This window comes from Dipteris shenzhenensis, chromosome 5 (assembly GCF_047967505.1).
Source record: "Dipteris shenzhenensis isolate YYH24624 ecotype China chromosome 5, Dip_SZ_1.0, whole genome shotgun sequence".
NCBI lineage: Eukaryota > Viridiplantae > Streptophyta > Polypodiopsida > Gleicheniales > Dipteridaceae > Dipteris > Dipteris shenzhenensis.
In genome coordinates, this window is record NC_141600.1 from 17984464 (window position 1) to 17999325 (window position 14862).

General features: G+C 42.9%; 1 protein-coding gene across 2 annotated transcripts in view; it reads right to left on the minus strand.

The window, feature by feature from the left end:
- Window positions 1–1816: 1816 nt before the first annotated feature.
- LOC147901700 (aminopeptidase (DUF3754)) overlaps window positions 1817–14862 on the minus strand; it is a 58245-nt gene continuing 45199 nt past the window's right edge. For both annotated transcript variants that reach the window (XM_087374541.1, XM_087374542.1), the window contains exons 14-16: window positions 2826–2885; window positions 2642–2752; window positions 1817–2502 (exon numbers count right to left, since the gene is read on the minus strand). In XM_087374541.1, coding sequence (XP_087230667.1) covers window positions 2407–2502; window positions 2642–2752; window positions 2826–2885 — 267 coding nt within the window. In that variant the 3' untranslated portion in view covers window positions 1817–2406. The remainder of the gene's footprint in view (window positions 2503–2641; window positions 2753–2825; window positions 2886–14862) is intronic.

The window sequence follows — 14862 nt, forward strand, 5'->3', positions numbered from 1 at the left end:
TTACTTTTTATTTCTCTTAAATCTCCTACTACAAAATAAGGTTTCTCGTCCAAGCTATAACTCCTTTTATGAGCCTTTGTATATATGTCAGAAAATTGAGTGGTGACAATGTGAATTCAAAGGCCACCTAATGATTTTAGTTTTGGTTAATTAATGGGAATACCATTATTTCTTGTACAACAAAGAATACCATCTGAGAACACAAACTGAATGACCTTGACACCGAGCCACATAGTAAGGGACCAAACACAATCAACGACACAGGTCCAAGGAATCTCTAGGAAATCAAGGCCACCAACCAGGGAATTCTAGGAGATGGTAAACTAAGAGATACAAAACAAAGTCCTTCCAACAAAAGACGAATAAAAAATTGCCTTGAGGGTTACATCCTTCACAAAACAAAGAGAAGGGAGTCACCAAAAAACAGTCAAAACTCAACTGTTGATTGCCAAAGATGGAAATGTTGCCCACATAAAAGAAACACTGAATGCTGACTAACATAGAGATTGATAAGGCTCATGCTGAGCGATTATGATGCAAATACCATGGTCTTCACAAAACACAATCATCATCCATTGAACTCGAGCCGAAAATGCATAAGTCTGTGAATTCCTCTACAAATTGGAGTGATTCTGAATTCTTTCCTTTCCTTTTTGAGCTGTGTCATCACGTTTTTGGAAACAATATTCCACAATGTGCCCTAGCTTCTCATAGTAACCACACTGCATCTGCTTCCAATCGAGGTTCCTTTGTACCTTCTTTTTAGACACCTTACTTGCATATGCTCTATCTTCATCACTGTCCAAATCCTTTTAGTGTTCACCTTTTAATAGTATTGCTATCATCTCTTCCAAGGTCATGTCAGCATTCACACAAAATTTCATCTTAGAATCATCATCCTCCATCCAAACTCTTAAATCAACCAGCTGACATAGGATTGCACGCGTACAATTCAAATGTTCGTCCAAAGTAACACCTAGCATCTAAGAGATCCCAATCAAAAGAATTGCATTTTTTGCCACCTCTAATGCATGATTTTGTAATGATTATTAAAATAGAAGCATAGCCAACCAAGATTTAGACATATGCTATACATGAAAACTACATTTCATTACCTTTTTCCCCTTTACATGTAGGCTAGGAAAATCACATGTCCATTTCTCTCAAGGTTTATTTCCTAAATTAGGTTTGCTAGTTACCTATTAGATGTAGGATAGTTATAGGTCAAGAAAGTTATATGAGTTTCTCCTTATGTTTTTATATAGATTAGATTAGATTAGGTTTGTTAGCTATTACATGGGATTGTTAATTACCTAAGGGAGACCTAAATTTTAAAAAGCATTAAGGTTTCATGTAAGCAACCTCGTTCCTTTTTCGCACTACTTTGATGAGGTTTTTCCTTGGATTTTATCCTAAGGCTTATTATGTATGTTGACCATACTTTATGGTTCACTTTCTCTTCTTCCTTTAAAAACACTATTTTGAATGCTATGAATGCCAATTTCTAGCCCATTTTAACAGTCGCTGATGTCAGAGACTTAACTAAAACATATTAGAAGTGCCAAATATCACAATCAATGCATGGACCTTTTCTTCTGTTTTTGGAATCCACAAAGAATAGTAGCATTTAAGAAGATGGACAAACAAAAATCAAAGAAGCTCTCACACAATGACTTTGCTCCAACTAAAAATCAATGGAATTTTCCAGCATTATTAAATTTGTGGATGCAGCTAAGAATACCTCTCTCTCTCTCTCTCTCTCTCTCTCTCTCTCTCTCTATATATATATATATATATATATGCCCTTCAACATCCCTCTTACAATTGTATGAGACTACACAATCAAACTTTGTAAAATGAGGCTATCATATGCCATCATGCTTGATAGTATGGTAGTTGATTGCATCCCTCTATTCCTAATTGCTTCAAGTTCAATCTAGGTGGTCTCCCATCACAACGTTTCAACAAATCATGTTACAACCTTGCCTGCAACCAAACATCTTGCCATCACACCTTGCTGGCATAGTGGTTGCTTGCATCCTTGTTGTTTGTTACTGATCTTGAAATTGATTAAATTAAAAGAAAATTTGGGTAAATACTCAAAAACCTTTCCATGAAGATAAGCATCATTGTCACGAATTTTACATATTTCCTTCGATGGTGATTAATTACAAACTCTTCCCTCTAACTCATCACGGCTTTCTGACAATTGGATGGAAAGGCCATCCCCATTGTAGGCAATTACAAGGCTCGCAGCTGGAGCAAATCCTCATGAGAAGTATAAAGACAACATAATCTTGCGTATCATTGCATTAGCAATTAACATTGCTTTGCAACACAAGCTTGGTAAGACTGACAATATATGGCATCATATTGCACACACGAATGAATTTCTGCTCGAACGTATTACACGATAGCCTTCGCGACTTTCTCTTCTGTAGTCAGACCTATTATTTCATTTGCCCGCTTCAAAGGTACATGAGAATACCGTCCCAAGGAGTCCTGAGAGGAGGACAAAAGTAGTAAAGTGAATTCATACCACAAAACACATTCCACTCCATGATTGTAAAAGCAACTAATGGGTACGTTTGATGCTACACAAAAGATTTAGATTATAACTTCAGTTGTGTATGAATACTACCTTAGTCACAAGCCCCAGCCGTTCCAACTTCTTGACTGCATCCTCAACTTCGAAGTCACACCTTTCCTGAAATTCCTCGACCATGATCTGCTCACATCGTCTATCAAGATCCTGTCCATTTATACATTTAGTTATAGCACTATTAATGCTGAAAATACCTGAGTACAGAACTTAAACAACAAACCTCTCGAGTAGCTTTTCCTTGAGTCATCAGCACATAGTAAGCGAGTATGACTTCCTTGACCTGCAAAAAAGACAATTTATTAAGCACATTTAATTTTTCTAGAAGCTACCTAATTGAACAAAAACATATCGACAAGAATGAAAGGTATATAACTAAACATCATAAACTTGTTCTATGCATATTGGAATTCAGCAATCACTAACAAGCCTCCAAAACACCACCATGCATAGCATCATTAGTAGGTATGACACACATCAATGTATCCACTTAGTATTCATTCGTGCTATGCATGATCGATTGTGAAGGTAAAAGACCAGAATCAGTGATAACAGAGTCCAGCACCATCACAGAAACTTAATCAAACACATGTTACCATGTTCATGCTATCCAACCACAGCCATGACCGGGGGGCTAGACTCAACTACAAAGGAACCCACCATATTGTCTACATGGTGCAACAATGACGACTTCTATTGGTCACACTTCCATTTGTCCATTCTATCAATACTACTATGTGCTACGTGCAAATGCAATCTAGCTACAAAACATGATACAGCCTCTAGCTCTCCCTGTTGCTATCATTTGTCATGGTTAAGCTTGTGCTCGCCTTCAGAAAGGAGATAGAAACTCAGTATATTAGTCTATATGAAGGTTGATGCATAAGTCTGTCAGAATCTACATCTTCAAATTGCAAATGCATAATAAAGCCTACATTATGAAACTAGTACTACTGGTATCTTTTTCCTATTGAGTGTCTTCTATCTCGAAAACTGACAAAAAAACCAGCAGAGAGAGATCACAGAGTAGTCTTCTCTTCAAGCCATCTCCAGGTGGTATTGTGGTCCCAGAAAAGAGAGACATGCAGCATATTATCTATATGAAACTTGAAAGACCTGATACAATCTAGATCTTCATCACGTAAGGGGGGATGTGTGCTTCATATAACATCTACTTTCATAGATCCATTTGCAGCTTGATGTATGGGTCTCTTTCATTATGCATCTTCATCGTGTAAGGGGAGGTGCCTGTTTCATATCACATCTAGTTTTCCACCATTAAAAACAGCACGAGCATGGAACATATCAAAAAAGGTGAAGCCTTAACAATGCAAGACTTGATTGGTTCAACACAAGACCATGACAGTAGCAGCATATATAAAGCGTAAAAATGTTATGCTCTAGCCGAGATAGCATGACCTCGGGAAGATCGATCGGCATTTTCTCTTAGATGACCGACTTCTGTAATATTTTATGTGCGTAAATTAAATGGTCAAGGGAAGTAACTGCCAAGGTCCTAGGTGAGGGTGTATTGGCATCGACTAGGTGGTTCTGAGTGCTCAGGCCTAGGTGTAGCTAAATATGTAAAAATGCCAAGGGGCAAATGTTTTAATTGTGCCCCAAGAGAGGGGTAAATGGTGTACCAAGCTAAAGGTCTAGAATGATGACATGTGGCAGAGGGAACCATCTAGGGAACTGAGGGCTTGTGGATAGGCATGAAGGAAATAAAGTTACGTATTTTTGTGTACATGCAATCCACAAGGAGGCTGGGAGGATATTCGGGATGCCTACGCCTGTGAATTTTGTCCGTGAATCGACAGAATGAAAGAGAGATTAGTTAGTGGGCGTATCATTTGGTATCAGAGCACAGAACATCTGGGAGCGTGGATGGACGAGTTGCGTAGAAGGGACGAGCTGTCTACGTGAACTCGTTGGTTTATGGTTAGCTTAGAGCCAGGGAACGGTGGCGCGTGAGACTGAAGTTAGGGGCAGGCCCTTCGACGCGATAAGCGCTGTTGGGTGAAACACCTGTGAAATCAGCATGGCTCAGGTTGGATGAGGGGATTACGATGTGTGCTTTTAAATGGTCATGCGATTTGGCTGTCTCATCCGTTGGCATCAGGCAAGGATTAGAGGTGGTTATTCATTTGGTAAATGAGGCGTGGCGATGGGCAACGCACGGGCAGCGATGGTAATGTGGGGGCTCGATGTCGATGCGTGGCTGATTAGCCCAACGAAGTAGTCGGGTACTAGTTCGATCGACTGGCCATCTAGCAGCTCCTCAAGGCAGCAAATAGGAGCAGTGCAGCTATGATAGGTTGATGAGCAGCGCCAAAGATGCGTGGGAGGTTGCACATCTGGGATGTGGTCACAAAAATAGCCCGCAGAGAGCAGGCTGATTTTGAAAGAGAGAAGTGAATAGCTGGGTGAGTGCCTTGGTTGGTGGCGCAGATTTTCGAGGCTTGCAAAGGCTCGGCAGAAGAAAGGAATTCCGGACTCCGGGATATTCCAGGGAGCAGTTCTTTTCCCTTCTATACAAATTTTCTGTTGCAGTTTATTTATTCCTGTACAGCAAAGGAGAATTTGAAGTGTGATATACTTTTGGGGTTTTTGACGTACAGAAAGAAGTTTTTTTTTTTTTTTTTAATAAACTATTTTCCTTTTTGAAAGAATGGAGACTGAGGGACAGGATTCCAGGGTAAATCCTGGTGAATCTAGAGCGCAGTATACACAACATATCACACACAAACTACTATTCCTACTGCAGATCACGGGAGCAGCACCATTCTTTTCCTCCCAGCCAACCTTGCTGAAGCTTACGAGCTAACAGAGAAAATTCAAACTAAACATACATGCCCCGTGCCTTCTCCTCTCTCACTAGCTTCAACAAGCCCCATCTCCCTAGATGGATCTAGATGCCACATGTCATCATCACAGGGCCTTCCCAATGCAACATTTCACCCCTCTCTTGGGATGCATTAAAATCCTTTGCCCCTAGGCACATTCCTCGCATTAGGCCCTTAGCCTTAGATCCACCTAGTCTGGTGCTATCAACCCTCACCTAGGACCTTGACATTCATTCCCTCCCGATCATTTACATGAAGCGCAAACAAATAATTACAAACATAGATCCTTTAAGGAAAATGTCAACTGATTCTTCCGAGGTCATGCTACCTCGGCTAGAGCGTAACATTCCTTCCCTCTTCAGACATCAGCGTCCTCGATGATAAAATCTGGGAACACTCTCCGCAACTGGTATACGGATTCCCAGGTAGCTTCAGATAGAGGCTGACCATGCCATGCAACCAACACCGTGGGTATCTTCCGATTTCGTATTTGCATTGTTCCTCGGTCCAGGATTCTTGTTGGTTTGCGCCTCGCATTATCCTCTATCTCCTGAAACAAAACCACACCTTCGATTAGTGAGTCACCTGTATGTAAAAATTTCTTTAAGCGCGAAACATGAAAAACCGGGTGCACCTTACACCCCTGTGGCAATTCTAATTTATAGGCTACCTTGCCTATTCTCTTTAGAATTAACCACGGCCCACAGTATCGAGGTGATAACTTAGCACACTCTCCTGAAGTCGACGACTTCGAGTGCGAAGGAACTCTGAGAAAAACTTTTTCTCCTTCCTTAAATACTCTTATAGACTGGTTTTCATCCGCATATACCTTGGCTCTATCCATAGCCTGGCGAATATTAGCTCTCGCAAGTGCTAGCATCTCCCGCATCTAAACTACAAAGTTCGCGGCACTAGGCACTTTCTGAGGTATTCCAACTATAGTTGGATTTGCTGGTCTATAATCATAGTTCAGCTCAAACGAACTGAACCCGGTAGAGGAATGTTTCCTATCATTGTAGGCAAACTCCAACAATGGCAACCACTTGTCCCATGTATGTTGCCTCAATGACACATATGCCCTCAGCATATCCTCTAAAGTCTGATTGACTCTCTCCGTCTGACCATTCGTCTCAGGATGATCCCCACTACTCATTCCCAACTCAGTCCTTAGTGTCTCAAATACCGCTGTCCAAAAATGACCGGTAAATCTAACATCTATGTCTGATACTATGCATCTCGGCAATCCATGCAGACGAAATATATGTCTAATAAACAAATCCGCCACTTGCGGGGCACTAACAGACTCCCTAGTCGGAATGAAGTGAGTCATCTTGGTTAGACGATCAACCACCATAAGGATAGAATCATACTCTCCTTGTGTCGTAGGTAGCCCTACAATAAAGTCCATGGAAATGCTTTCCCACTTACTCAGTGGTACTTCCAAGGGCTGTAAAAGTCCGGGTGGCTTCACCCGCTCGGCCTTACTTACTTGACACGAGAAACACCGTGTCACATATTCATGAATATGCTTTTTCATCTTTGGCCAAAAGAAATCTCACTTCACGAGATCATATGTCTTCTCGACTCCTGGATGTCCCCCACACAGGCTATCATGGCACTGTCGAATGACTCTCTGCCTGAGATCATTCTGACCAGGTACTACAACCTTGCCATTTCTAACTAGCATACCATCCCTTATGGTATATCTTGCATATGTTTGGCCTTTTCTGGATGCCAGGTCATCCTTTTCATTTTCCCCGGGTTTTAACACATGAGCCTTAGGCCATAAGCTTTGGACGAACTCGTCCACCTTTTGAGTTTCTCTAATTTCGGTCATTAGAGCACTCTCTAATACCGTGAAACTCAGGTTGTGCATAATGCGAGACAACGCATCAGCAACCTTATTATCTTTTCCTCTTCGGTACCGAATCGTTAAATTAAACTCCTGCATGAGCTCTGCCTACCTAGCTTGGCGGCCCCTCAAGTCAGGCTGTTTACAGAAATGTTTCAGAGTATCATGATCCACATCCACATAAAACTCTGAACCATACAAATAATGCCTCCATGTTTTCAAAGCATGATAATAGCATACAACTCCAATTCATATGTTGGCCAATTCCTTTGAGAGGGAGAAAGCTTCTTGCTTTCAAAGGCTACTGGCCTTCCCTCTTGAAGGAGAACTGCTCCTACCGCAATGCCACTTGCATCGGTTTCCGATATACGGACGTAGTAAATCGTTCATAAGCATGACGAATGTTGCTGGAGCATTGGTAAGTCCGAAGGGCATTACCAAAAACTCATAATGACCAAACTTGCTTCTGAAAGCGGTTTTATGCACATCCTCGACTCTAATCCGGATCTGATGATAGCCACACTTAAGATCTATCTTGCTGAAAATCACGGAAAAGAAAATAAAGTTGCTGATGCGTTGTCACGCATTATGCATAACATGAGTTTCACGGTGTTAGAGAGTGCTCTAATGGCCAACATTAGAGAAACTCAAAAGATGGACGAGTTCGTCCAGAGCCTATGGCCTAAGGCTCATGTGTTAAAACCCGGGGAAAAGGATGACCTGGCATCCAGAAAAGGCCAAACTTATGCAAGATATGCCATAAGGGATGGTATGCTGAAAAGAAATGGCAAGTTAGTAGTACCTAATTAGAATTATCTCAAGCAGAGAGTCATTCGACAATGCCATGATAGCCCATGTGCGGGACATCCAAAAGTCGAGAAGACATATGATCTCGTGAAGCGAGATTTCTTTTGGCCAAAGATGAAAAAGCATATTCATGAATATGTGGCACGTTGTTTTTTGTGTCAAGTAAGTAAGGCAGAGCGGGTGAAGCCTCCCGGACTTTTATAGCCCTTGGAGATACCACTAAGTAAGTGGGAGAGCATTTCCATGGACTTTATTGTAGGGCTGCCTACGACACAAGGTGGATATGATTCTATCCTTGTGGTGGTTGATGGTCTTACCAAGATGGCTCACTTCATTCCAACTAGAGAATTTGTTAGTGCCCCGCAAGTAGCGGATTTGTTTATTAGACATTTATTTTGTCTGCATGGATTACCCAAATCCATAGTGTCAGACAGAGATGTCAAATTTACCGGTCATTTTTGGACTGCGGTATTTGAGACACTAAGGACTGAGTTGAGAATGAGTAGTGGGGATCATCCAGAAACGGATGGTCAGACAGAAAGAATCAACCAAAATTTAGAGGATATGCTTAGAGCATATGTGTCATTAAGGCAACATACATGGGACAAGTGATTGCCATTGTTGGAGTTTGCCTACAATGATAGAAAACATTCCTCTACAGGGTTCAATCCGTTTGAGCTGAACTATGGTTATAGACCAGTGAATCCAACTATAGTTGGAATACCTCAGAAAGTGCCTAGTGCCGTGAACTTTGTGGTTCAGATGCGGGAGATGCTAGCACTTGCGAGAGCTAACATCCGCCAAGCTATGGATAGAGCTAAGGCGTATGCGGATGAGAACCGATCCGCTAGAGAATTTAAGGAAGGAGAAAAAGTTTTCTCAGAGTTCCTTTGCACTCTAAGTCTGAGACTGCAGGAGAGTGTGCTAAGTTATCACCTCGATATTGTGGGCCATGGTTAATTCTAAAACGAATAGGCAAGGTAGCCTATAAATTAGAATTACCACTGGGGTGTAAGGTGCACCCAGTGTTTCATGTTTCTCGTTTAAAGAAATTTTTGCATACAGGTAACTCACTAATCGAAGATGTTGTTTTGTTTCAGGAGATAGAGGATAATGCAAGACACAAACCAACAAGAATCCTGGACTAAGGAACAATGCAAGTGCGCAATCGGAAGATACCCACGGTGTTGGTTGCATGGCATGGTCTACCTCTATCAGAAGCTACCTGGAAATCCGTATACCAGTTACGGAGAGTGTTCCCAAATTTCATCATCGAGGACGCTGATGCTTGAAGAGGGAAGGAATGTTATGCTCTAGCCGAGATAGCATGACCTCGGAAAGATCGGTGGGCATTTTCTCTTAGATGACCGACTTCTGTAATATTTTATGTGCGTAAATTAAATGGTCAAGGGAAGTAACTGCCAAGGTCCTAGGTGAGGGTATATTGGCATCGACTAGGTGGTTCTGAGTGCTCAGGCCTAGGTGCACCTAAATGTGTAAAAATTCCAAGGGGAAAATGTTTTAATTGTGCCCCAAGAGAGGGGTAAATGGTGTACCAAGCTAAAGGTCTAGAATGATGACATGTGGCAGAGGGAACCATCTAGGGAACTGAGGGCTTGTGGATAGGCATGAAGGAAATAAAGTTACGTATTTTTGTGTACATGCAATCCACAAGGAGGCTGGGAGGATATTCGGGATGCCTACGCCTGTGAATTTTGTCCGTGAATCAACAGAATGAAAGAGAGATTAGTTAGTGGGCGTATCAAAAAAACTGCTAACAACCAAGCCCGATCTATTTAAGAGAGAAAAAAACTAAAGATGAGATCCTGCTTGGCTACAAATACAATAATGTAGACATCAACTCAAAGCAAAATAGAAAGTACTCAATTGGTCAAAGAAGGACCCTTTTTTCTTAGAAAAAGGCACATATGTACTCCACAGATTCAATGGGATCTATGCGACTGAAAAATCAGAGACATGTTGCTTTTCCACAACAAAGCTGCACGAAACACCTCTAGCTTGGAAACTCCATTTTTGAACGTTTCCCAAAAAAATGTGTTTTGAAAACTTGGACAATCTTGAAATGTCCTTTTGAGTACTTGTTAACATCTTTGCCCACGCAAATTTGTAGCCTGTCAATAGACGCCTATGCATAAAGGAGGAGCATTAATACATGTGTGTATTGAATAAAAGGATATCGTAGGTGTCACATAAGCCACATAGTTCAATTGAATTATTTTTTTATTTTTAGGATTTCGATGCCATGTCACTAGTTTTGACGCTTAGTCTATAAAACACTTGTACTTCCATTTCATAGAGCTGGAATCGCTCCTTGTGGAATACAAGTTTTCCAAAAAATTTAATTCCAACCTGTGCTCATTTCCTTTCAATCGGTATCAAATTGCCGGCTCGTTTTTGTTGCATAGTGAGACATTGTACGTATGGTCACGAGACAAGCGTCAATTTTAGAGAGCTTCAAGCAGATATGCATTTCATTTTTGTGTATTGTGCCCATTTTTGCAACAAAAGTGAATTCTTAGGGTTGTAATAGTTTTTCCCATCTGAACAGATCACTCCAGGAACCAAAAGCATGCAAAAAGCTTGAGAAACACCAGTTATGCTCTGTTTCCACCAAACAGCCGGATCGGTTCTTAGGAATTTTGTCCTGCTTAAAGCCCTTTGTAGACTTGACTCTTGTCCAAATGTATGTTGTGGGTTCAAGAGTCAACCCAATGGTATAACTTTTATCAAGTTTGGAGCCTTTTTATCTGATCGCCATGATTTGATCACATCCCTTGGCCACATCAGCAAAGCACAATCAACGAATCTTAACCAGTCTCCTAGCCCATTTGCAGGGTTTGGTACAAGATTAGACCACGTTAGGAATTAAATTTCATTCCAATACGAATTCCAATGCATTATATTTACGTATTTTGACTCGTTTTGGTGGATGTACAGTGCATTTTGCAAGTGCCAACACATCAGGTAACAGAACAACTAGTGCTATTTTTTAACATGCTTATTTTTTCCACACATCCAAGGCAGGTTGATGTCTACTTTGTGACCAGAAGGTTGTAGACAACACCCCCCTTTCCAAATGCGCAACATACTCGCACATGCCCGACAAATTTTGACACATTCTCTCAAGCCATGACACTATAATCCGTAAACCAAGGTTATGATCTTCAATACCTCCAAAGCGGTTGCACATAGAGAGCAGTTTACGTTTGACAGTGCACCAGTGGAGATTGTCTCATTGTACACTTACTTGGGGGTTCTGTTCTATGGACCTATCTTCACGATGGGACCGGCTATGCAGGCTTGCCTGAGTAGAGGATATGCCTCACTTGCCCGACTGGATAGACTGTGTTTCCATTCGCACTTCTAGGACCCACGGACCAAGGTTCTCCTCTTTGACTCCTTGGTCTGTCCTGCAAGTATGTACCGCAGCACTTGCTGGGGACCAGACCTCTCTGACATAGAATGGACCCGAGTGGAGAGATTACAGGTTCTCTTGTTATCACGGATGATCTGCAGCAAGCCATCTGTTCCTCATTAGATCATTCAGGCTGAGTTCGAGGCATCCCCATTGCAGTTAGACGCGGCGTTCCAGACCATCAATTATCTATACCGCGTGCGAGCTTATGGCTCTTGCACGCACAGACAGAGCTTCCTGTGAAGATCAGTTTCTATTGGGACCACTGCCTGCACATCTCAGAGGAGGGTTTCATTATTCAGGCCAAGAGGGACAAAGACTCCGAGATCAAGATGCGACACACTCAACAAAGGACAAACGGACAGATCACACTCACTAACATTCCCTCTATCTTCAGACCTGGGTACAGCCGACAGGGGTTACTGTGGCGCTCCTCAGAAGTTGAGTAGCTGCTAGGAGGACACGACGGACTACTCGTCCAGATAGCATACAACAATTTATCACGGGTTTCTTGCCCACACTGCCTAGTTCACCATCGGATGTACCCTGACGTTCCCCTATGCACTGTCTTGTATTGTATTGGATTGGATCAAACTGCATCTCCCATGGGGGATGAGGTTGCCAGTGATGGATTTATATGCCTATGATGACATGTATGATGATACCATTGACTATGTCTACACACTTTTTCTCTAGCATGGGTTAGGAGTATCTCTTACATTTTTCCACCATTAGCTTTTATTTTTCCCTCTTGACTACCCTCCCGTGTGCTGCCTTGCCTTTTTGCACCAGTTGGACGGTGTTTCCAAGCATCGGACATGAGACACTCGCAATCCTTCCATTACAAAAACTCTATATATAACTTGTTGTGCCTTAGACAGAGCTCTATGTTTGGGTAGGAGAGGATGGGAGACTTGTGAAGGGCATGGAACAGCAAGAGCTTGCATAGGCAAGGTCTATGAGACAAAGTACAATCCAATAGTAACTCATACAAGCCATTGTGTGCTGAGGCAAATAGCTGCTATGCTAAGAAGCTCAAAAACTCAAAACTCTGAACTAGCACTCAAAACACATACGCAGGTGCCATGGTGGCTCTCCGGTGAGATGTGAAAATATCTCGTATCTGTATCTGTCGAGTCATCGCTTGCTCTGGCGGGGAGGCGTGGTCTTCGTGATCTTTGTATCCCATGAGACAAGGCCATTAGCTTGGGCTAGTGGGACTAGAGCATCCAGAAATTCGAATCTATATGACCAGTCTATTTGAACACCTGAATGGAGCCCAACAAGTGATGGCACATTTAGAGCACAGAGACCTAGTGGTGCAAAGTTCATAGCACTAGATTGGCGTGGTTTTTTTGGCGTAGATAGAGACTTTGGTGGTGCGGTTCGGTTGGAGCAGCAACAAAGGCGCAAATGATACAGAAATGTACCTTGGGATGGTGTGATCCAGCAGAAGGTTCCAGCGCAATTATGGCGTTGTTTCTAGGCCGGGGTGGGCTGAGAGGTTGGGCGGAGAAAGAGAGAGAGAGAGAGAGAGAGAGAGAGAGAGAGAGGGACGCCTTTAGGATTCCTCACAAGCTTATGAGACAAAATACAACCAAAAAGAGTAGCTAGTACATCTGTGTACCAGAGAGAGAGAGAGAGAGACAGAGAGAGAGAGAGAGAGAGAGAGATCAACGTCTTAAGGATGCCTCACAGGTCTATGAGACAGAATACAACAAAAAGACTAGCTAGTACGTCTGCGTACCACAGAGAGAGAGAGAGAGACATAGAAAAAGAAAGAAAGAAAGAAAGAAAGATGTATTAACGTCCGTGGGAGGCATCGCGGGCCTATGGGACAAAAGTGCCGAAACAAAGTAAACTCATACAAGCCATAGTGGGCTAGAGAGAAGGGCTCACTAAGGCCCTCGCTGAGTACTAGAAAGCACATAAACTGAAATACTAATGTAGTACATCATATCAAGTCAGGCCAAAAAAGCCAAATAGTGTGTAACATGAGTGGGGCATGTCAAGTGCTCACGGCTAATGCTCCAAGAACATGATCGTATCTAGGCTCCATGATAGCTCTTTGGTGTGACACAAAGAACTCACGTATCTGCATCTGTCGAGCTGTCTGGCGTTGTGGTGGGGGCGTGATCTCCTCAATCTCTGGATCCGATGGGCTATGTCAAGTGTAATGCCACGTCTCTATTGGTCGCCTCTGAGAAGAGCTAAGATTAGGTCGAACCTCAATCGTGTGTGCTCTGGTCTCTTGTCACATGTGAGACCCCCGTGACCCTCGTCCAGTAGTGGTGTCATGTCGACTCCCTCTACTGACCCATCTATCTCTCATGTCAGCTAGCTCCTCCTCCTCTACTCTCGAGTGCGCTGGAGTTGACTCAAATGCATAGAAGTCGGTGTCCTGCCTCTGTGCTCAGTCCACCTCAGTGTCCTATGATGTGGTGGTCAGAGGGGTCATAGCAAACTCTGCCTGTACTATCTGATGGGGGACTGAGGGCTTACTACGAATCATCCTGGATCCCATGATTATCTGTAGCTGCTCAAATCTCTTCCACTCTGCTGCTGAAATATCACACCCCCAGAGTGGTGCTGCATACATGGCAATTGGTCTCAGTAGGGTGTCGAAAAGCCAGCACTTCGTCGATGGGTCCTGGAAGTGCACCTGGAAACACTGTCGCTCTAGCCGGGCCAGAGCACCATATCCTCGTCTGAGGCGTGCTCGGGCTGTATGGATCATCGTGAAAACTGCACCCAAGTATGTGTAGGACTGCATAATCTCTACTGGCTGACCTCGGTAAGTGAAGCTATGTCGATGGAGCACAGGGTATGAGGTGTTAAAAATCATAACCTTGGTTTTCCCAAGGTTAGCTGTCAAATCTCTCTTTGTGCACAACTCCTCAAGGGCCTCCAAATGTCTCTATAAACCCTCTGCTGAGGATGACAAGAGGACTATGTCATTCGCATATAGTAGTATCAGTACCAACAAATCAGCCAGGAGCGACCCGTCACCTCCCAGGCGGTCTACGAAGGATGTGATCTCATCAATGTAGAGGCCGAAGAGAGTCGGAGAGAGGGGGCATCCCTATTTCACCCCAATCATGCTCTCCACCCAGCTTGATAGGCCTCCTAGAGTGCGAACTTGTCCTCTAACGGACTCATATAGGCTCATCACCCCCCAAATCAAAACCTTTGGGATCTCCATCTCCTAGAGTCTCCCATGCGGGATCGTGGGACAGTATCGAAAGCCTTCTGAAAGTCTATGAAGCAAGCATAGACTTTCTAATGCCTCGACCTTGCCTCCTCAATGATAGCCCTCAGT